The sequence below is a fragment of the Ursus americanus genome, chromosome 1 (genome assembly GCF_024610735.1).
Source record: "Ursus americanus isolate L20-20 chromosome 1, mUrsAme1.1.p, whole genome shotgun sequence".
Lineage (NCBI taxonomy): Eukaryota > Metazoa > Chordata > Mammalia > Carnivora > Ursidae > Ursus > Ursus americanus.
The window spans coordinates 74,130,980-74,154,660 of NC_142127.1; the positions used below are offsets into that span (position 1 = coordinate 74,130,980).

The 23,681-nt window shown below is 42.3% G+C and overlaps 2 protein-coding genes and 1 long non-coding RNA gene across 10 annotated transcripts in view; 2 read left to right on the forward strand and 1 right to left on the reverse strand.

Annotated features, from left to right (window-relative positions):
• The window catches only part of LOC123798185 (aldehyde oxidase), an 81,715-nt gene extending 79,366 nt beyond the window's left edge, over nt 1-2,349 (forward strand). Inside the window, exons 34-35 of the mRNA XM_045806433.2 lie at nt 572-739; nt 1,658-2,349. Coding sequence (XP_045662389.1) covers nt 572-739; nt 1,658-1,708 — 219 coding nt within the window. The 3' untranslated portion in view covers nt 1,709-2,349. The remainder of the gene's footprint in view (nt 1-571; nt 740-1,657) is intronic.
• Nucleotides 2,350-2,601: 252 nt separating this feature from the next.
• Nucleotides 2,602-23,681, forward strand: part of LOC148110792 (uncharacterized) — a 61,232-nt gene continuing 40,152 nt past the window's right edge. For 5 of the 7 annotated variants that reach the window (XM_087862477.1, XM_087862470.1, XM_087862476.1 and 2 more), the window contains exons 1-5: nt 2,602-8,475; nt 8,628-10,112; nt 16,570-16,727; nt 18,651-18,729; nt 23,418-23,662. Coding sequence is in view for 3 of the 7 variants with exons in the window: in XM_087862476.1 (XP_087718602.1) it covers nt 23,646-23,662 (17 nt within the window). In the remaining 4 variants the exon portion in view is untranslated. The other 2 variants (XM_087862475.1, XM_087862472.1) reach the window with 2 other exon arrangements.
• Nucleotides 10,556-16,639, reverse strand: LOC123798187 (uncharacterized). Of its 2 annotated transcripts, XR_015724656.1 has the most exons (4): nt 16,503-16,639; nt 15,348-15,487; nt 12,353-12,504; nt 10,556-11,860 (listed from the first exon to the last, which is right to left on the reverse strand). It is a non-coding gene; the product is annotated as an uncharacterized LOC123798187 (long non-coding RNA). The 2 variants fall into 2 exon arrangements; XR_006781207.2 differs by lacking the exon at nt 10,556-11,860 and having other exon boundaries at nt 12,099-12,504.

Here is a 23,681-nt window from a genome sequence, read left to right on the forward strand (position 1 = left end):
AAGAAAAGGCCCTATTAAACATGTTAATTATGAATTAATTTAACAATGTTACAACTTTTCTTAAATACTTCAAATTCTGGAGACTCACATGAGCTACTGTTACCATCAGGTTGTATCTGATTTTTCGTTTTGCCATAATCATCTCATACCTATATCTGCTTTCTCCATTTGGTAATATTTTCTTAGGCAGGAATCCTAAGAATGAGAATACTGGGTTAAAATATTAGATTACTTTTTTAAAAGAAAAACGTTACATATATGATAATATTTTATAGGCGCAACTGGGTGGCTTGGTTGGTTGGGTATCAACTCTTGGTTCTGACTTAGGTCTTGATCTCATGGGTTGTGGGATCGAGCCCCCCATTGGGCTCTGCTCTCAGTGGAGAGTCTGCTTGTGGATTATCTCCCTCTGCCCCTCCCCCCCATACATGTGTGCGTGCACTCTCTCTCTCTCAAATAATATTTTATGTAGGCATCTATACACATGTTTACCTATAGATGCACGTGTACCTATGTATACATATAGACACAAAGAGAGAGTCATAATCCAGTTGACTTGTTTCCCTTCAAGGGTCTAGGAGAGTCTGGGATATTCCTGGGATGTTCAATGTTTTTTGCCATTCATGATGCGGTGAATGCAGCACGACAGGAGAGAGGCCTGTTTGGACCATTGAAGCTCAATAGTCCCCTGACCCCAGAGAAGATTAGAATGGCTTGTGAAGATAAGTTCACAAAAATGGTATGATCTGCTCATGAAATTCTGAATTTTTCTTCCCTGTCCTTGTAGTCAAGTTTTATTAACCCATCGTGGTGGTTTTCCATGAAAGAAAAGGTGACAGAAGTCCTGAGGACATTTGAGCATGGGAAGAGCAGACTGACCCTTAGACTGCAGTTTTTCATCAGCTTGGGACTGCCTGCCCCACAGCAGGGCTCAGTTCCACACCACTTGAAAATGCAGATTCATTTGGTTTTGTTCCCTTCCCCAGACATGTTGGTCAGGAATGGGAGTTCAGGAACTGTTTCCTGAACCTCAGACACCCAGGCCAAGAATATGGGCCATGCCAACAGTCTGTCCCACGCTATCCAATCAGACACTTTGGAAAGTACGTGGAATTCCTGATTTGCACTGTCGAGTGGGAAGGGCCTTTTCCGGCCCAAGCCCAAGAGCAGAGTCTCTCATGCATCCATATTCCTGCAGAGCAAACATCTCAGCTCTCCTTGGTCACTTTCAGTGATGAGACACTAACTCTGGGAGAAACGCTGTTGACAGTGACCCCTCTGACTATATACAAGGTATACCTTATATTGAGAGGAGAGCCCCCTCCTATTCCTCCTCTCAATGCTGGCTCTGTGTGGTACCCCTTAGAGCTTGTCCTAAGGCCCGTGAATCACCTCTCCACTATGGGAGAACACAGAGACTAATTCCAGTTTTCACTTGTCCCTCTTCAAGTGTGAACTGATGACGCTTGTAGCTGCCCTGCCCTGACTCGTTGTCCTACTCCACACTCCTCCACACTTCTCATGCTGTCATTCTGAGACCTCACCTTGTCCTGGTCGCCCTCTGGGTGGTTTTTATCCTGCTTTATATTATGCTATTTTTCACCTGTCACAAACATTTTCCAAATCGCAAACATCCACATTTGTTCTTTTATTCCAGATCCCAAAAGACAAACCTGGATCCTATGTTCCTTGGAATGTACCCATATGAATCAAATACAAACTTCTGGGGAAATGGGATGACTCTTCCAACATAGCAGTCTATCCAATCTTTATGCTTTAAGATGCTAGGTCTGAAAGATAAATGTTCATAGTTTAGAAGTCATTTCACAGAGTATTGCTTTTATATGATGCTGATTTTAAATGTTCCATTTGGATTTTGATAGATATGCTTAAGCAATTTAGAAATCATATTTTAAATAGCACAAATACTAACTGGTTTCCTCTAGAATGATATTCTCCATTAGTCTGTTTCTTAAATCCATCCAGCTGAATGGAATAGAAGATGATGATTTGTATGTGATTCATATTTGGCTTGTATCCACCAACAGAAATTACACTGTCTAGTGAAAGGCAATTTTCTAAATAATTTTATTAGTAGTGTGAACTGTAAAGTTGTCATTTTCTCATATGTCCCCATCTGCTATCAGCCTCCTTTTATTGTCAGAATGGAACCAGGCACTGTATCCATGCATCTGTGGAACTAAAAAAAAAAAGGATAAATTAGACTTCATCAAAACTAAAAACTTTTGTGCTTCAAAAGATCCTAGAAGAAATTGAAAGACAAACCACAGAATGGTAGAAAATATTTGCAAATCATATATCTAATAAAGATGAATTATGTAGACTATATTTTAAAAACTCTTACAACTCAGCAATAAAAAGATGAATAACACAATTTAAAAATGGGCAAAGGAATTGAACAGACATTTCCCCAAAGAAGATATATAAAAGGCCAATAAACATATAAAAAGATGCTTGAAGTCAATAGTCATTAAGGAAATGCAAATGAAAAGCACGATGGAAACCATTTCATTCCCAATAGGATGGCTGTAATCAAAATGATGGATAATAGTAAGTGTTGGTAAGGACGTGGAGAAATTGGAACCCTTATCCATTACCGAGAAGAATGAAAATGGTGCAGACACTGGAAAAAAATTGGCAGTTCCTCAAAAAGTTAAACATGGAATTACCAAATGACCATGCCTAAGTATATACCTAAAAGAGTTGAAAATATATGTACACACACATACTTGTACACAAATGTTCATAGCATTATTCATAATAACCAAAAGTGGAAACAACCCAGCTGTATCAACTGAGAACAAAATATGTTGCACAAAATGTGATATGTCCATACAAGGGAATATTATTCAGCCATACAAAAGAATGAAATACTGGTAATATTCTACAACATGGATGAACCTTGAAAACATTGTTTAAGTGAAAGTAGCCAAACACAAAAGGCTACATATTGTATTATTCCATCTATATGAAACATCTAGAATAAGGAAATTCATGGGAACAGAAAGTCAACTAGTGGTTGGCAGGGGCTGAGGGAAGAAGGGGAGACGGAAATGGGGAGGTGATTGCTAATGGGTACAGCATTTCTTTTTGGGGTGATGAAAATGTTCTGGAATTAGATAGTAGTGATAGTTATATAACCTGTGAATATACCAAAAAGCACTAAGTTGCACACTTTAAAAGAGTGAATTTTATGGTATGCATATTAAATCTCAATTTTTTAAAAAAGCATATGTGGAGAGAAACAGAAAATGTGGGAAAGATTGAGAAGTTGTGACAATCATAAGAAATTTATCCCAATGGCCTTCAGTGACAAGACCTCAAAGGGGGCTAAGCAGCAAGACAAAAATCACTGAAAAATTCCATTTGCATTAGGGGCAGAAAAAAATATCTACACTGAAGTATAAAATACTAGAGACTAAGGGATGGCACCTTCTCCCTGTCACAACCTCAACTCAAGAACTCTTGTCCCAAGGCCAAGTTAAGATAGCAGTGGTTCTTCAAGTTTGCCTTTCATTGCCACATGGATGTGTCCCTCAAACTTAATGGGTCCCAAACAGATCTCCTTGTCAATACGCCATCCCTGAGATGCTAAGCCAGAAATGAGGGAGTAATCCAAGATGCTCCATTCTCTTGGTGCACGCACCTGTTCAGGCATGAAGTCCTGTCAGTCCCACCTCAGAGGAATCTCCTACATCTGTGCCTCCCCTTTTTTATTCCCATGGCTACTGTGTTGTTCCAAGCTACCATTATTTCTAACCTATGTGGTAGTCTCCTTTTTATTGTCCTGCTTTCATTCTGCTTCCCTTCCAAACTATTCTCCAGATTAAAGTGAAAGTTTTATATAAGTTTATGGACACACACACACACACACACACACACACACACACAATATGATTATGTTACAGCCTTGCTTGAAACCCTTCGATGACTTCCTATTTGTTCCACCAGAATAATATCTCAAGTCTCTAAGGTAGCATATGTTCCCTCTGTGATCTGGCCCCAGACTATCTCTCCAGTGTTGTCTCACGGTCCCCTTTTTTATCATCAAAATTTCCCATTCTGTTTCTCACTCTGGAGCCTTGGTCCTCTGTCTAAAAGGTGCTATCACTTCAAGCATCCCTCCTTTTGTCTGCCACCATGTAGTGCTGCTTAAATTTTAAAATACACAGAAGTAACTTGAAGATGTTGTTAAAATACAATCAAGCAGTCCCAGAAGCAAGAAGGTATGATGGAAGTGATCCATCTAGAATCAAGCACAAGTAGGATCAGGAGGAACCCAGGTATCCACTGTTGTTGTATCAGCATCTCGCCTGCAGTTCATGCCTATGACTGCATGGTGGAGTGTGAGGTCCCTCATGACAAGCTGAGGGAGAAGGAAAAAATTCTGAGCTTGGTTCACAAATGGGTTGATTGGAAAAAGCCCAAGCTTGGTTCACAAATCAGCATGTGCATACAAGCCAGATAAGGACAGTGACTGCACTACAGAGCCACTCAAAGGTGGTGAGGGGAATTTCTCCCAATGGGTAGAGTTTTGGGTAGTGCACCTGGTTATCCACTCTGTGTAGAAAACAGAGTGGCCCAAGGTTAGGGTATATATGTGTAGTAGCAAATGGTTTGGCCAGCTGGGCAGGACCTGGAAGGGGAAAGACTGGAAGACAGGGGACAAGAGGCTCATGAATGGGTATATGGGAATGGGTACAACGTGTCAAAATGTTCATATTGCACATTAGAAATATGAACTGTTCACTACATAAATTTAGAAAAAACAATGTGGAATCCTTACCTTTCCTCCATTCACAAAACAAGTTAATCTGACTCTTCAGAATGAGATACCATGCCGAAATAACTGGCTGAACATTATGAAGTTGCACTGAAAGACACTTGCTGTGTCTACCCAAGCCCGTGTTGGTGAAGGCTGTGGGAAAACAGACTCTTGTGCATGATTCATTGGACTAATACACACATTTTGGAAAGTGAGTTAGTTGGGCCTCTCAGCAATCCCACTCAGAAATTCCAGTTTCAGTTGAAATCTCCCAGCATGAAAGAGGTACTGAACAACCAAGTACATACACAAAATGGCATTCGACGTTAGCCATCTCTGCCATTGGTCACCCCCCTGCTTGACACAGTGCGTGTGGGAAGAGTCATGAGGGCAAGGATGGGTGCTGTGCCTCCATGTAGCTGTTGCTATTGCTGAATGTCCAACCTGCCCAGCACAGATCAGAACTAGCACCCAAGTTAGCCTCTGGGGAGCACACGGACAACTCCACTCTGGAAGGAGCAGTGATTTATTTTAACAGAAATGCATACGCGTTCTGGGTAAAGGTTTGCCTTGCCTGCCTGTAAGGCCTTAGCCATCACCACCTAAGGGCCTGTGCAGTGTTAAGTGCACTCTCGTAAGATCCCCATGTAACACTGCATCAGACACAGTCAAGTGAGGGCACCTGCCCCACAGCAATGGGGTGAGAGTGTGACATGCGATCCACTGGTCATATCACATCTGTACCACTCAGAAGTGGCTAGTGCAATGGAATGGCCTAGAGAAATGCCAGCTAGGAGGCTTGGGAGGATGGAGCTCCATCCTGCAGGATGCAGGATACTTGAAATCGAATGGACGGTTAACAAGCTGGCAGAAAATATCTGGACATTTATAACAGAATATGGTTAATATCCATTGTATATAATTAAATTCTTCAAATTGGTAAGTCAGAAACCTAATAGAAAATGGTCAAAGAACAGAAGAATAAATACAAATATTCACTAAATGTATACCAAAGTGGAAAAACCTCAAAATAACAAGAAATGCCAATTTTGGACTGTCCCTTTCTCCCACATATTTGGAAAATGGTAGCATGGATAATACTCAGTGTTGGTGAAGGCCGTGGGGGAACAGACACCCTCTCACACATGATTCTCCGTATTAACACACACACATTTTAGAAGGTGAGTGAGTTGGACCTAACAGCATGCTTACCCTTCAACCCAGAAATTCCAGTTCTCAGAATTTGTGCAACAGAAATACTTTCTCAGATGTGCCACGTTAAAGCCTGAGAGTTTTCATCGCAGCATTGTTCATAATAGTGAAAAGTTGGAAACAGATTAATCTGAACTAATGGATAGTTTAAGGCAATAATAAAAAGGCTAACAGACACATAAAAAAATGTTCACCATCACTCAGCATCAGGGAAATACAAATCAAAACCACAATGAACTACCACCTCACACCGGTCAGAATGGCTAAAATTAATCACTCAGGAAATAACAGATGTTGGTAAGGATGTGGAGAAAGGGGAACCCTCTTACACTGTTGGTGGGAATGCAAGCTGGTGAAGCCACTCTGGAAAACAGTACGGAGGTTCCTCAAAACGTAAAAAAAAATAGAGCTACCCTGTGACCCAGCAATTGAGCTATTAGGTATTTATCCAAAGGATACAAAAATAGTGATTCAAAGGGGCACATGGGCACATGCACCCCAGTGTTTATAGCAACAATGTCCATGATAGCCAAACTATGGAAAGAGCCCAGATGAATGGATAAAGAAGATGTGCTATGTGTGTGTATTTATACATCACACACACACATATATACATATACATATACATATATATAATGAAATATCACTCAGCCATCAAAAAGAAAGAAATCTTGCAACATGGCTGGAACTAGAGTATATTACGATAAGCGAAATAGAGAAAGACAAATACCATATGATTTCACTCATATGTGGAATTTAAGAAACAAAACAGATGAATGTAGGGGAAGGGAAGGAAAAATAAGATAAAGAGAGGGAGGCAAACCATAAGAGACTCTTAACTATAGGGAACAAACTGAGTTGCTGGAGGAGAGGTGGGTGGGGAGATGGGGTAACTGGGTGATGGACATTAAGGAGGGCATATGATTTGATGGGCACTGGGTGTTATATACAACTGATGAATCACTAAATTCTATCTCTGAAACTAATAATACACTATATGTTAATTGAATTGAATTTAAATTTAAATATTTTTAGAAAGAGAAAAAAGTAACATTTATTGGGAACTTACTAGGTGCCAGGCACTGTTCCAAATACTTTACACGTATTAACTGATTTAATGCTCACAACAACCCTGAGAGAAGTACTGCCTCTTTGTCCATTTCACAGGTGAGGCAATTGAGGCACAGAGAGCCTTAAGTAACTTGAAATAAAGCAAAATTCGAAATAGTATGAATAGTTGACTTCACTTTTTAGAAACCAACAAGAACAATTCATGTATGTAAGCATATATGTATAGGAAAATTCTGTATGTATACAGAGGAGTCTGGTAAACGTTAACTCTGAAGAGTGAAAACTGGGAAGAAGTATTTTCATTTTCTGCTTTATACATTTTTGTATTTTTTATTTTTTTTTATTTTTTTTTTAAAGATTTTATTTATTTACGTGACAGAGAGACAGCCAGCGAGAAAGGGAACACAGCAGGGGGAGTGGGAGAGGAAGAAGCAGGCTCCCAGCAGAGGAGCCCGATGTGGGACTCGATCCCGGAACGCCAGGATCACGCCCTGAGCCGAAGGCAGACGCTTAACGACTGCGCTACCCAGGCGCCCCTGTATTTTTTATTTTTTTTTAAACAAGCATTGGTTTTAGAATTTAAAAACAAATACATTAACACCTAAAAATGCACCTGAATGCATTGTGTCTGCATGATTTAGTTCCATTTTGCTGAGTAAAGAAGCTTCTGTTGCTGGTTATAAGAAGAAATTTTATTCCAGGGCAGGAAAGAGTGTACATTGTATAAGAGCTACATTGTGATTGAAGTTCAACTTGGCTTAAGGGAGGAAGAAAATGAGGGTAGCAGAGGAAGGTGGAGAAAAAATAGGGTTGGGAGCATAGACGGACTGGATTTGATTAGAGGAAAAACAGACAGCAGACCCAAAACACCCCTCAGTGCAGAACCAGACCCCAGGAGAAGTCTAAAAGCCTGCGCTCCACCCTCCTCGCAGCCCTCCTGGAGGCAGATGACCACATTCAGGGGCACGCTCAAGTTCTCTTAAACTCCCCTTGAGAGCTACAGTGAATTTCACTGTATCCAGCAGGCTGACCACTCAGGGGAATGGCTGATTATCCTCATTCTTCTTCCCACCAGTATTTTTAAGCTTCCCCCGTCCTAGGCAATGGGAACCAGTGACCTGCTTCATGGAGTTTACGCTCTGAGGTTATTGCGTGACTTGCCTTCAAGGTGGTCTTCTTTGACGTTTTGTCATAGCCTCCGAATCTTTATAATAAGATCACACATAACCTCGAGATTGCTTGAAGGGCAACGAGTTAATGATTTGACCAACCATAACAACCAGTAAACTGAAAAGGGCATAGGAATAAATAGAGATCATTTCAACTCCTGAAACACGTTTTTAACAAGATTGTTTGCAGGAGGAAATGGCTTTCTTAATTCCAAGTAATAAAAGATTCATTTTTAGGTAGCCATACTCAAATTCCAAATCATTTATGTGACAGCTCGGCTTTAATTTGTACTCAACTAGTGACATTCATGTCAAAGTAATTGCTGTTATCATCACCTAAATACTTTTTTTTTTCCATTTTGGGGAAACTACTGCTATAATGAGAGCAGCGCTCAGCTTCCTTGTCCAGACTCTGAGGTCACTTCTCCATCCCCGCCTGCCTGGTGCCTGTCTGCTACTCTCTCTTTGGGGCTGCAGTCATCACCACAGAAGGTGTAGGAAGCAGCAAAACCAGGATGTGTCTCATTCAAGTAAGAGTATATGTTAACAAGTTCAGAATAACTATGGATTTAGGGGCCTTCTTTATTTGTCTGAGCCATGGGTTAGGGTTTTAGAGGACCATGATGGCAGGTGAAGGGTTTTATAGGAAGGAAAGTTATCTTTTTCTTAATTTCTTTTATCTTTCTCTGGATTTCTATAGTATCATTTGAAGTTTGTTATACTTCCATAAAAATATGAGGGGAGGTGGTCCAGAGGGAGCGACACCCTATCTGTTCATCTTGGACCGTCTCATCGCCTCAGGGAGGAATCCTCCCTTCAGGAAGATTGTGGGTCCTATGCACACAGAAAGGGGACAATTCACATTTATCTTGGTTCTTGTAATAAAACGAGAAAGACAAGGAGGCATATTCTATGTTTGGTCTGTGTAAATAGCCATGCTATGAATTCTACCAGAAAAAAAAAATACTTGTGTGATTTGGATATTTGAATTTGGCATGTTATGTAATAGTCTTTAATCAAAACTATATTTGTTGAATATCTCCTAAGCTAAGTTAGAAAGCCCCTGGGATCAAGGATTATGTCTGTTCTAAAAATTCCTTCCCAGACCATAAGGAATTGATTGCCCTAAAGGTTGCTGGCAGACCACAGAGCCAAAGGCCAGAAGGAAGAAATATCATAGGCCTTTTTGTCCTTTTCCCTTCGAGAAACTCCTCAGATCATCAGAGTTACAGGTGCATTAATCTCAAGGCTGATTTTGTATAGGATTTTTTAACCCATGTACTGGTGCATTAGTAAAAATGTCCAAAACTGAATGGAACACCAGATAACCCTCCAGCATCAGAAGAGGAAATGAAAAGTCGAAGAGCTGGAGCTCTCTTTATGAACAGAAGACTTTACGATAAATCCCTCCAATTCAAATTCTTTTTTACCCCCAAGCAGTAGCAGAATGAGAGAGGGAACAAAATAGACGCAGATAATCTCGATGTCTGTGGTCTTGGTTGAATCCGAACTGTGCTCTTGAAGCCATGCCCCGGGTGACTTTGAGGGCTTCCTCTCCCAACCGCCCCCACGGAGTGTCTCCCCAGAAAGCTTCTGTCAGCATCTGAAATGTGAACAACCACAGCGCTTCCAGCTGGTACCTAACAGGCCTGTGCCTACCTCTGCCTTTACCAGTCAGAAGCCTTGTTTCATTTCTGAGAACTTTCTACCCAACACTTTTAGGCTGGATCCTCTAAGTTCTTTCCTTTTAGGGAAAGTTTGCTAACGGCTATGGCACCCAGTGTGGATTCTGAACCTGGGCATGGTAAGGAGCGTCTACACTCCTAAGGAACCATCTGGAGCCCTCCACAGAGCAGTCCATGGGAGGCTTGGGGGTGAGTCACAAACCCAACACTGTAGAATGAATATTGGCTTTAACAAGAGGACCAGAGATGCTTGAACATTTTCCTCCAAGGAAGGAGGCCAAGGACTTGACATTCATCGTTGATCTTTATGATCCATGCCTCTCAAGCACTGTTGGCAAGTATTATCCATCCCTGTTTACCAGGAGGGGAAACTGAGGCAGCCAGCCAGAAAGTAAAGTGAATTTTCCATATGACTATTACATTCTTAGCACTGTATCAGTTGTTCCTGATCATTTTAGTGTAGTGTGTGTTCGACTAGCATATGCTCATTGAGTCCGTCTGCGTGGGTGACTTTGATGCAATTGCAGCATTAATGGAAGGGTGTCTGGAAATATTAGGACTTAGAAATCTTTTAATTATGTACTTAGAGCTAGCTAAAAGAAGCAATGACCTTTGGATTGTTTTTATTTTCATAAAATAAAACTGTATTTTTATTTTAGCTGTTGCTGCTACAGTTGTTATTTAAGTATTATTAATGCTTAGGAAATCGTAGACTGTTGGGAATTAGGAAAAAATCTCTTATAACTCATAAACTTACATTCACTTGAAATGTCTTAAGACTTTTAAAGTGGTATTTCTTTTACTCTATTAATTTGAAAATCTGATGAACATTGCCTTCTATCTGTGTTAAGTTGTTGATTAAAATATCAGACACAGTAAACCAAGCAAAGAACTATGAAAAAGTTAACCAACACTGTTAACATTGAGCTGTTGTTCAGTCAAGTACAGACCCTTCTGTGGTATCATGCATTTGGATTTCACTATCCCCTCCACAGAGGGAGCACGGACACTCTCAGGTGGCTTGTGAGATCCCCGTGCACCGTGTCTACAGCACTGATCAGTTTCTCAGTCTAGAAGTCTCATCTCAAAAGGGAATAAGGCTAGTTTTTCTGAGTACACAGTCTCCTCTTTGGGACCATGGCCCTAGGCCCTCTCATCAATACTCCATTCCAGAAGAGATCCAGAAAGTTGTCCAAGAGCAAAGTCAACCTCACCTAAATCCGTCTTTTTGGAAACCAGGATCCACGGTCACCTGTCTCCAGTGTTCTGGCACTGCTCTGGTTTTCTGTGATGTCTCCAAAAGATTACTGACCATGGTTCCACAATCTCATTTACAAATTATTTTAAGGTCATAGAACGTAATTCACCTTGATTGATCTGCCATTTGAACAAATTTAAAGGCTAAGCGCTTTCTTATAATCTCCACATATCCTGGGCTTCAAGTCTTTCTTAACTGTGCTTATCTGATGCTTTTAGTTCATGAAGCATTCCTTTGGCAAGAAATATGGAAGCAACAATAGGAATAAGATAGTTCTGCCTTCTCTCTGACTTCTGTTAATATTACTCTATCTTCACAAGCAGTATATTGAGTCTCTGTTTGATACGTTGTAGGTTGATGATATTTTCCACAAAATACATCCCCTAGACAACTGGACATTGCTCTGCGACACACTTTTGCCTTTGTTGTCAGTTTGCCCCATCACTTCTATCGTTTTTCACATCCTTTCTTTGTTTTTGCTGGTCAGAGAGCAATCTGGTTCCAGTGACTTCCCACCTCCTTAGTTCTTCCTCATTTATAATTACATCCTCCAACTTACATTTCTGAGAGCTTCCTGTGCATTTCATGCTGTATTTTCTTGGTACAGTTTCTGGTAAATAGGAGAAAGTCCATCATTGCTCTGTGCTTTCTGGAATTGGCTTCTTATAAGCCTGTGATCCTGTTGAGTAACAACATTGGCATTCTTTTTCTTCTCTTGTTATAAACTCAAACATGTTCTCCCCCAAACATTCTGTCACAGGCTTTGTGGTTAGCTTGACAGCCATTCCCCTCATTTATTCCTCTGATTTTTGAGCCAGGCGAGAACTTTTTATCCCCTCTTCTTTAGAAATGGTAGAATTTTTTAAACCTGGGTAATTGAAGGATCCCTTCCCAGCTATATCCTTCCTCTGTTACAGTTTTCTTTTTTTTTTTTTTTAAGATTTTATTTATTTATTTGACAGAGATAGAGACAGCCAGCGAGAGAGGGAACACAAGCAGGGGGAGTGGGAGAGGAAGAAGCAGGCTCATAGCGGAGGAGCCTGATGTGGGGCTCGATCCCATAACGCCGGGATCACGCCCTGAGCCGAAGGCAGACGCTTAACCGCTGTGCCACCCAGGTGCCCCCTCTGTTACAGTTTTCTAATTTGCTTTAGGGAAGCCCCATCCATACCTTTGGATAGACCAAGTGACCTGTGTTGTCTGAGAGCTAGATGTTGGTTCAACTGATAGCGATTGGAGGTATGAAGAGATCCCATATTGGGGCCGCAGAGGATCCTTCCTACCAAGGAAGCTGGGTTCAACATTTAGCCAAAAACTAGGGACCTAGAAATAGATATAAAAAAACAAGGAAGACCAAAGATCAGAGGATCTAGTTTAAAAACAGGAAAGAAAGAAGGAGTGAGTCTATAGACAGTTACCTTCAGCAAGCACTACAGAGAGTTGTGGGCACATTTCTGTTTGTTTCTCTTTAAGCTCTCACCCACAATGTCTCTACCCTCTTCTTTCCTTTGAGGTTCCTGGATTTCCATTCATGTTTGTATTTTATGATCATGTGGTCTCTGCCTTCTTTGTTAGCTTTCTTAATATGGCCAAATACCATTAGTGGGTCTCATCCCTCTGGGTTTGGGTGATGTCTAGACTCCCACAAGGTGATGTTATCTTTATGATACTGGACCGTAAGCATTCCTGCTAACTCCTTCTCAGACAGACACTGTCTGCCTTCCAAGGCTGCTCACTATAGCAACATCCTTGGAAAGATAGTCTGGAACAGAAGCGGTCAGTGCCTCTGCTCATGCAACGTGTTCATCTTTGGTATGTGACTTCCCGCCCCCCACCCCGCCCCCCGCCAGGGGCTTCTTCAGTCCTTTCCCTTCCTCTTCACTGATTTCCTGCTCTGCACACTTCCACAGAGTGCACTCCAGAATTGTATCCCACATGTCTTCTGAGGACACTAGTTCAATCTAGAAAAACTACCAGGATTTTGTATATGATATTGGAGGGAGAGGAGGATAGTCCCGGTTATGACCAAGGGAGACATGCCAAGGGCAGAGACATTGCCTTTGGGTTGAAATATCGTGCATTTCCTTCTCCCTGGCTAATGTCTGCTGCGGTCCTAGGCGGAGACCCGCTGTGGAGAGCGGGGAAAGTTTTAGTCCTGGGGGTGTGAAACCACTGCCAGCTGCTGAGCCAGCTCTTCGGCATTCAGTAGCAAAGCATCACAGCCATTACGTGGAATTGGTTTTCAAGGAAAGCACAATATTGTGCATTAGAGACTCAGAGGTTTACCATTTTGCCCATCTCAGTGAGGGTAACCACTGATATTTTTCTCAGAAATGCAGACAGGTAGCACCTTAATGGCTTCTTCAAGAGTGAAGGTTATAAAAATAACATATTCTGCCTGAAAACGGATTAGGCCATCTTCCTAATGTCTGGCTTTGTGATGAGGAGAAGCAGAGAAGAGTCTATTCCTCACACTGCCATTTCAGCAGCACGTTTTATGGAATCACCGTCAAAGCAAAACATTTTTGTGAAATAAATACCTGTCCTCTCTGAATCTGATTCCATCTTTGATTAGTACTAATGGCCTATGAGGAAGAGAGGAGAAACCATTTCCATCTTTCATGTTGTGCAGAATCAATAGGCACTGAGCATATGTAACGTCCATAGAGCATTAGTGTCAGACCCTCGTCTACCCACTACCTCCGCACACAGCCCCCTCAACAACTATGATAAGTAACTGAGAAAGACTATATGGAATTATTAACTTTAAAAATACAGTTTTCTCCTGCAAAAATATACCTTACAAGCTGCAGAAATTGGATAGCCAGAGATGTTTGGATTCCTAAATTGTTTAAAAAAAAAAAAAAAAGGATGTGGAAAAGTGAGAAATGAGTTAAGATGATGCCAAAGGGGACATGAAGGAAATACGTCCACAGAAGAGACTGAGGAATGGAGACTAGAGAACTACGTAAACAAAATTGACATGAATAATCCATGTAAAACTTTTGTTACGGTGCGTTGCAGCCATAAATATTAGTATGACTATTTACCTGAGCTGGGGAAGCAAGACAAATTGCAGTAAGATGTATTTATATATTTGTTCATTCATTTTTCAAGTCATTTATTCATTCATTATTTATTTGAAATTATGTGTTAGAGTCTAGGTACCTTCCATCATCACCTGTATTTCATTTTATTTCCTCATGAATTTAAAGATTACTTGAGTCAATTTAATTAGCCAGAACACTGTCATCAGACAAACACAGAGGAAAGACCTGTGCCAGATTCCCAGGCTGAAATTCAGCAGAAGGAAGACTCCTTCATGGGAGCCAGCCCCTGAGTCTCAGTGGCAGCCGGGGGTCAGTCTTCTCTTGGGCAGCCTGCTCCCTACTCCTGTCTCTGAAGGGGTTGTTTTGAGCATTAGATGCCTTAATGAATGGGAAGCACTGGATTGTGGTAGATAGCCAGGAAATTATAGTTGTTATTAGCAATTACGGGCAATACAGTTTTGTTTTACAAGCATGAACTTCGTTGTCAAAATGCATAGCTTCAAATTCTGCTATTCTTAACTATATAACCTGATAAATTATTCAACATTCCTAAGTCTCTGTTTCCTTACCTGTAAAAGAAGATTATGATCATGAGGATTTAAATTATATCATGTCTGTAAAGTACAAATCAGGCTGAGCACATACCGAGTGCTAAATAAAATGTCTACTACAATTAATACAGCTACAACTACCACTGCTACCACTACCATCATCATCACCATCAACACCATCATCATCGTTATTAATACCTCTTCTGGTATTTTACAACTCTAGGATTCCTGCTCTGCCATCCCCGTTTTTCTTCAATAGAGTTCATCTTGCTGTCAAATGAATGGGGAAGGGAAATGTTGCTTGGGTCAAGAAGAAAAGAAGCCTGAGAACAAAGCTAGTGTGTCTTTCTCTCTTATCTGCAACTTTCCATATTTGGTCTGTCAGGCTGAACCTGATCAACAGGGCTTGGGGTGCTGGTGGGGACCTCGTGAACGTTCTTAAAGCACTTGTCCTTCTCCCAGTGCTTCTACCCCTTCCCTTCCATTGGCCTTCAACCACCGCAAACCCACGTCTTCCTGGGAGGAAGTGATCCCCATGCCGGGCCTGCAGGAAATGGCAACTCACCAAAAATGGTTCCAGCATGGTGACACCAACTTTGGGAAGACAGGACCCTGCTCAAGTCCCAGCCCTGAAGCTTTCCAGCTTGAGTTTAACTTCCTCCTCGGTGTACTTGGGATAATACTTCACGGAAGCTGTTGGGAAGACTAGATGATACACATGAGTGATGTATATAAAGTCCCAAACACAGTGACAAGCACATAGCAGTTGCATAGTCAATGCCAGTTTTTCCTAAGAATGAATGTTTGGAATTGTTCTTAGAACTAGTCTTGGCAAGAGACAGCTTTCTAGAAATTAGAAAGTATCCAGGGAATTAAAAATTTCTACGTACCCACTTTTTGAACCAGCATTTCCACTGCCAAGAATGTACCCCAGAGAAATAGAGGTAGGTCAAAGATTTACTATGTGCTTGTCACAATGTTATTTATAATAACAAAAATTAGAAATAAGTGTTCAACAATAAGGCATTATTTAAATAAATTATGGCGTACCCATATGATTGGAACTTCAACTATCTTGAAAAACCTTTTTTGTGTAATAATTGAATTTGAAAATAAAAGTGATTTAAGTAAAAAAAAACTTTAATTGAGCACTCTGACACCAAATTTGGAAGGAAGAACTTGTCTATATATATATAGCATGTGCACATACACAGCAAGATAAGAAATGGAAGGAAATGCACACGTTAATAGTAGTTCTCTTCATATGGTTGCATTATGAAGTTATCTTCTAGATTTTACAGCAACTCTACATGACTTTTTTTTTACATGAACATGCATTAATTTTATAACTGCATGTACAGAAAAAGTTTAAACAAAACAAAATTCCTATGGATGACATAGTAGTTACAAATGCATTCCATCTGGGGGCGCCTGGGTGGCTCAGTTGATTAAGCTTCTGACTCTTGGTTTCCGCTCAGGGTAGTGAGATCGAGCCCCACATTGGGTTCCGTACTGAGCGCAGAGTCTGCTCGAGATTCTCTCCTTTCCTCCCACTGCCCCTACCCCCCGTCACACATTCTCTCCCTCTCTGTCTCTAAAAAAAAATAAATAAATCTTTAAAAAAAAGAAACACATTCCCTCTGAAAATAAAGCTCACTTGGTTTCTGGAGTAGATTGGAAAGGGGAGAGGAAAAATTTAAAAATTGGCATGGGTGCGTACCTGGTGATCACCAAATATCACTGCCTGGGCTGGCCGGAAAGGACAGACCTGTCCCTCTCATTTGCAGGAGCTGAAGTAAGAGGTCAAACAGAAGACGTCCAATTCTCTTCTCTTCCTGCCCAGCTTTGTCCTGCACTGATGCTGTCACAGACTGGACACCCAGCTCCATGTCCAAGCTCCATCCAACCCAGACAGCCAGCTCTTGGCCACCATACAGGCTTAGGGGTGAGTTCCTAGTTGTACTTCTGCCCTCTCTGGAAGAAGGGACTAGAGCAGAGGCCAACATGGGCCCTGGAAGTGGGTTTGGAGCCTTTGGGGCAGGGAGTTCTGAGGGGACAGCCTGTGGCTAGAAGACGGTACTGGCTGAGTGTGGAGGGTCCCTTTGATCCTGAGGACTCCTTGCCCCTTGGGAAGGGGTGTGGCAAAAGAGGGACAGAGTTGGGAGCTAGAGCAGAGTTCCAGTGACCTGAGGCCTAAGGACGACGCTGAGAATGGACTCCTGGGAGCCACATTTGTTGCTTCTGACATCAATAGAAACATAAAGAAGAATGAACTCCAGGATGGCAGTGTATATGCATAAAAAACTAGCATTACAGAAAATCTCATAAAGTGCTTCATCTAACCATTACTCATTCTTCAGCTGTAATTTCCCCCACATCACCTTCCGGCACATGTCCACTAATCATGTTTAGTTCCTGATAGGACATAAACTGCTCAGCGGTGGACCTCCCTGGAGCTCTCCCAGCCGGCAGTCAGAGCTGCGCTGTGCGTCCCCGGGCCAGCTCTATCGTGGGGAGCCCTTTCCTATTCCCACTGAACTCTGCTTTCCTGTCTTCACCACACATGGGATGATACTGGGCAAAGCCCTGCCTCCTCTGTGTTTCTCACAGACGCAGCCGGCACTCGTCCCCACGTTCCTTCTGCACTCACCCTCCTTGTCCCCTTTCCAACTAAATTCTTCTCATGCACTTTCTTCACTTAATGTCTCATCCATTCCTGAGATTCCAGGCAACATCTCCATAAATGATTTCCAAACCTTTTCCGCTTCCGTGCTCTCCATCCTCCCCTCACATCCCTAATCCTGAGTTCATCGTCACCTCCCCTCTTGTTCTGCTAACCAGTCTCTCTCCGCACTTACATGAATGGTACCACCAGTCTTTGTTTTTGCTCCCCCATAACCAAGGTGCCATGATTTTCCCATGCACTGGTCCTTGAACTCACCTATGGCTTTTCCTCTGCACGCGCTGCCCAGGTCCAGACCGCCTTCATTTGCACTGAGAGTACTGCGACGAGTTCTATACCTGGTCACCTTCCTCCTAGCAGCTCCCCACACCACACAACTCACGGCAGGGTTCCCCCAAATTTCCCAGAATTCCTTAGGAAGCCTTTTAAAAATGTGATGACCTGTGTTTTACTGGATTGGAACCATATATGGTATGGCCCACGAGTAGCTCTGAATTTTTACGAGGCTCCCCTAGTGACAAATACAACCAGTCTGCAAGTCTCGTGTTGGGAACCACTGCATATCACAGCCAAATTAGTCTTCCAGAAATACTGGCTCAGAAATACTGAGTGACTCCCACTGGCCCCAGATACCTTCACAAATCTGAAGCCTGCCTTTTAAAACTTTCTGTTGCCTGGTCTGACCTGCCTCGCACACCATCTCCTAGTCCCTCCCCTGGAGTCAAGGCCATCTACGTGATTTCTTCCTAACACCTTGTGAACAGCCTCCCAGCCTCCCATTGGAATTGCCTCCTTGCCCCTCTTCCAGGAAGCCTCTCCTTGCCTCCCCTCGCTCCCTGCCTGCCTGGGGAGTGCGCTGTGTGTACCGGTCTTTTGAACTGAGCTTCTGCTACCCCTAATTGCAGTTCATCTTTCTCCAGCTGCGCCAGAGTTGGGCAGGAGCAGGTGGTTAGTAGCTCCAGTTCCCTCTCTCCCTGCCTCCTGCCCCCACCTTCTCCTCCGGCCAGAGTGAAACCAGCCCCTAATCTGGTCTTGTACCATCTCGTGCCCCCCCGCCCCACACAGGCCACCGCCTTTCAAACAGGACAAATTCAACACCTGCCTTGGATTTCAATGCCCACGATGCTTATCAACCTTTGACTTTGTTTTACCAAAAGACTAAAACATTATTTGTTTTTTCTTAAGGCTTGTACCAGGTTATATGAAAAGGAAGGGTTTCAGCCTGTGGACCCAACTCAGGAACGTGTTTCCACCTGAACTAATGGTATGTTCTTTTTCTCCTGATTTATTTCTCTCTTTATGCCAATGGTGAGGGAATAAACAGTCCTGTCAGCTCATCCCCAGTTGATACTTTCCAGCGTCTTTTACTCAGATATCTTAACCTGAATGTCAAAAGGAAAATGTGAAACATCTTCAAGGCAAAACACATTCATCCTTATAACTTGTTTCTTTAGTTTTCATCCACTAAAAATAAAGTCAGGGTGAAAAAAGACAATATCTGTCATAGCGAATTTTACTTACTCAAAATCTTCATTGGCTTAATATCCATTTGTCCCCATGGTCACCTTTGTACTACTGTCACTCTCAGGAACCTGTGAAAGACAATTTTTCCCCCAGGACCTGCCCCTGGGTAGATCCACCCTGTCTCTGACCTCTCATCTAGTACAACTCCCACTCTGTGACCAAAGCAGGACAGTCACAGTCTGTTCTGGTACACAAGCATCTTCATTAAAAATCCAAGGAAAATCCAGGGTACAAACCCTAGGCAGGTGAGGGTAGTTACCACCTCCAGATCTCACTTTCCTGAGAGTTTGGCAGAGTTTTAAAAGCATCTAATGGTCTCCTTTTATTTTTTAAGTTTGTTTTAAGATTTTATTTTTAAGTAGTCTACACGGGGGCTTGAACGCCGAGATCAAGTCTCAGGCTCCACCCACTGAGCCAGCCAGGTGCCCCCCCCTTTTTTACTTGTTCCTCCAGACATCCATGGACCTACTTGTAATTGTTGCACAAACTTCTGTTGAGAGCCTCCCAAATGTCAGCACCGAGCTAGGCACTTAGGATACAGAAATGACACACTGCCTGTCCCCTAGGAGCTCATAGTCAAATGCAGGAGTCAGATGTGCCAGTAACAATTAACAATAGAGCAGCAGAATCTGGGAGTAGAGCACAGAGCAAGGGTGAGATAGGGAGAGAAGAGAGAGGCTTCTCCAAAGAGCCAAACTTGAGCTAAAACTTGAATTGTAGGTAGAAGTTATCAGGAGATGGGAAGGGGGAATGAATGGGACATAGAGAGGGAATTCTAGGTAAAGTAAAAATCATGCACATTGGCTTGTGGCTTTGAAGAACTCGTAACTTTCAGGAAAAACAAGCCGTTCCAAACGACCAGGGCATGGCATGTTGGAAGGTCCACTGTAACCCCACCCCCTACCCCGGGGGTGAGGCTGGGAAGGGAAGAGGAGGCCAGACCCTGATAGGCCTATATTACAGAGCTAAAGGATATGAAGTTTTTGTACACGTAATGGAGAGTCCTTACAGGATTTTGGTAAAGGATATTTACAGTTTTGAAAGCTCTCTCTGGCTGTCGTATGGAGAAGATTGGGTTATAAGTGAATGCAGGGTGACAAGTGGGTATGGCCGCAGCCCAGGAGAGGGACGGTGGTGTCTCGGATTCGGGTGTTGGTAGTGGAGATGGAGAGAGAGGACAAATGGGAGAGAGAGTTAAGAGGCGAAATCAAGAGGGATACTGGTAGCGGATTGGATGTAAGTGGGTGGAAGAGGAGCAGCAAGGGTCAGGAGTGACTCCTAGGCGTTCAGTCTGCACAATGAGATGCGAAGTTAGAGATACTGGAGCAGAAGCTCCTTTGAGGGGACAGATGAGGAATTTGGATTTTCACATCCTTTTTAAAAAATCTAAAGAGAAGTGACAAGTAGGCAGTTGGAAGCTCAGAGGAGAGGTTGGGATTGATTGTTTACATTTACAAGCCATTTGGGCTCAAAGCCAGAGGGATGGTGAGTACATAGCTGAGGAGAGGCCCTGGATCGAAGTCCTTAGGGGTTTCCAACCACTAATGAATAGGTGGAAGGATGAGTGGACACGAGAGAGAGAGAGAATGAGAGGCCAGAGAGGGCAAACCAATCAGAAGACAGGAATTCCAGAAGATGACATTTTGAGAAGGAGAGAGTGGTCAAATGCACCAAGTATTGCTGCGAGATCAAGTAGGATGAGAACAGAAAACAGTGACAGAGATGGCTCCATCAACTGTCACAAAATCAGGAAGGAGTGTGTTGCAGGAGCTCTGGGAAGGGAAGAAATGGAGTCAGGGAGGCCAGAATGCTTTACAGAATTAGCCAAAGGAGAGAAAATAGAGAACGCAGTAGCTGGAAGGAACCTGGGATAGAACAGTTTGAGTTTTGCCTCTTGTGTTATGGAAGAAGTTTGACTGTTGATGGGAGGAGTACAGGTAAAAGGGAGACACTGAATACTTAAGAGATGGAAGGGGTGGGTCCAAGGTGTTGGCTGAGAAATGTCTTCTCCATTTCTTTCAGAACCCTTTCGCCGAAGCATTCATGTCCAGGTTGGGGAGGAGGCCCACTGTGCCCTCTAGAACTCTACCTTTTCCCATAGGGTATTTTCTGCCTAATGGCAATTGCCTATTTACTCAAGGGGTTGTGAGCTTGAGTCAGCTCTGGGAGGCCAGTGTGGTGTTTGCCATTGTGTCACCATTGCCTGGCACAGTGACTCTCAAGTTTTTGGTCTCAGGGCCACCTATAGCTTTAAAAATTACTGAAGACCCTAAAGAGATTTTGTTTATGTGGGTCTATTGATATTTGTAGTATTTGTAATTAAAACTGGGAAATAGTTTAAACATTTATTTATTTATTTATTTGAAAATAACATGGGTAAACCCACTGCACATTGGCATGAATAGCATGTTATTCATGAAGAATAATTATATTTTTCCAAAGAAAAATCGTTGAGAAGAGTGGCATTATTTCACAATTTTTGCATCTCTCTTTAGTACGGACTTAAAAGCAGACAGCTGGATTCACATGTCCTTGTCTATATGCTGCCAGACCCGGTACCACACAAGGTCCAGCCCTTGGGAAGCTCCACTGTACGCTCGCGAGAGAATGAGAAGGAAGAAGGCAAATAACACTTTGCATTATAAAATAGTTTTGACCTTGAGACCCCTGAAAGGGTCTCAGGGACTCTCAGGGATACGTGGACTACACTTGGGGAACCACTGTCCTGCCCTGTGGAGAGGAGCATATGAATTATTTCATTAATCAGAGCTTTTAATGCATTCCCTGGGCCTGCCATCTCTCTGTCATCCTTTCCAACAGAACACATAACCGAAGGCAAAAACGACAGAATCCTTATGATAAAGAACTTCTCATGTAGCCAATCCGCCTTTAATTAGTGTTCCCATTTCCATCCCTTTTGTCAGTTAAGCAGCTGCTACCATGCTTTTTGTTTAGTGTTGAAATTATTCGGTGTGAAGCAATTTATGAAAACATGGAACTCTCACCAAAAAATCTGCCCTTTAGATGACCCCCCACAGTGAACAAAATAGTTCTGCGTAAAGTATTTTTACAAAGGTATTATCAAATTTAATTCCAAGAAAATTAAGCAATTCAACTCCCTTGAGAAATGGTTCCCTTGTTTATTATTAACGAGTAGAAATGGTTTAAATCATGCTTCCTCTGGATGCACGGAACCATTTCAGTTTCAGAGGACTGGGCGGGGAGCCTGATGCCCTCGGGTTCATGGTCCTGTTCATATTAACCATCTGTGTCACCCTGACCAGGTCATGACCTCTCTGGGCCTCACAGTTACTTTCTTCCATAACACTAGACCAGTGGTTCTAACACTTGTGTGAAGGAGCAATGGGAAGTCAAGGGCTTTTCCTTGAATACCATATTCTTTTCTGAGCACCCTAAAATAGTGGCAAATTTAGTTAGACCAAGTGGAAAAGGAAGTTTTAGACTTAGAAAATACGTATTATATGATTCCTGTACTGGATCAAACCCGTGGGCACAGAAGTTCATTAAAAAGAAGAGAAGAGGAAGAAAAGGGGAAGAAAAGAAAAAAGTCATGCTATTAAGCATGGTCAACTATCTGCAAATTATCCTCACAAATAGTTATTTTCTATTTGTTTATTCCATCTTACTACCAACAATCACTTGTGTTGCCACGGCTTTTAGAGAAATGGATGAGAGGAACACTTTAAAGAAAGTCTGTCCATTAATTGTTTGTGCTAATTGAAAGAAGTCCCAGTGTTCTACTATAGCTGTGAAAGCCCTCAGTTTTGCATTGGAATCAACAAACCTTCCCCATTGGCTATTTAAAAAGTCTAACATTCTAGGCTTTTCGCCTCAACAAACAGTCTCTGAAAGCCGAAAGACCTTCTAGTCAAATACTTAATTGTAGATAAAGCAAAGCCAGGCCTGGAGAGATTTGGGGGTTTTCCTGAATTCACCTGTCTAGTTCGCAGCCAGGCTGGACTTAGACCCCGGGTCTCTTGTTCACTGGTGTACTCGGTGTTTTTCCACTCTCTAAGCTCGCCTGATAATAAATAGCATACACACTCCAGTGCACTGGAGTTCATTGTCTGTTGATGTTCTATCATCATTTGTAACTTAGCCAACAATTATTTCTTCGGTTGAGAAGTCGACATTAGAAATCTCATCTCTGGCACATAAGATTCTTGTTTGTTTATAAGTTAAGATTTAATTAAAATTCCCTTAGTTCTTTTTAAGCTACAAGAGATGGGAAAATATGCAAAGCAGTGAATTTAATTACGAATTGATTAGGCCACTGTTCTATAAGTGTCTGTCTTCGTTTTGTTACCCATGGTAGGTTCTGCTCATTCTTGTTCGGTTTGTGAGCTACAATGAGGTCTGTGTGTTTGTCATTGAGATCAGCATGAAGTCTGCATTTATCTATTATAGTGGATGGCAGAAGACCTCAAGAAGAAATTTCTGACTGTCCATGGGGAGAAGACTGCCCGGATCACTGTAGAAACCCTAAATGACCTTCCGAGGAGGAAGTACCCCAAAGCTCCTCGTGTGATGGGGAACACCTCTCTTGGTAGGCAGGAAAGAAGCCACAGTTCCCACTTCCTATATTGAAAATCAAAGTTCGTGAAAGAAGATGTGAGTTGTAGCATCCAGTCACAAATGAAAATACATACCTGGTGAGTCAAACCTACCATT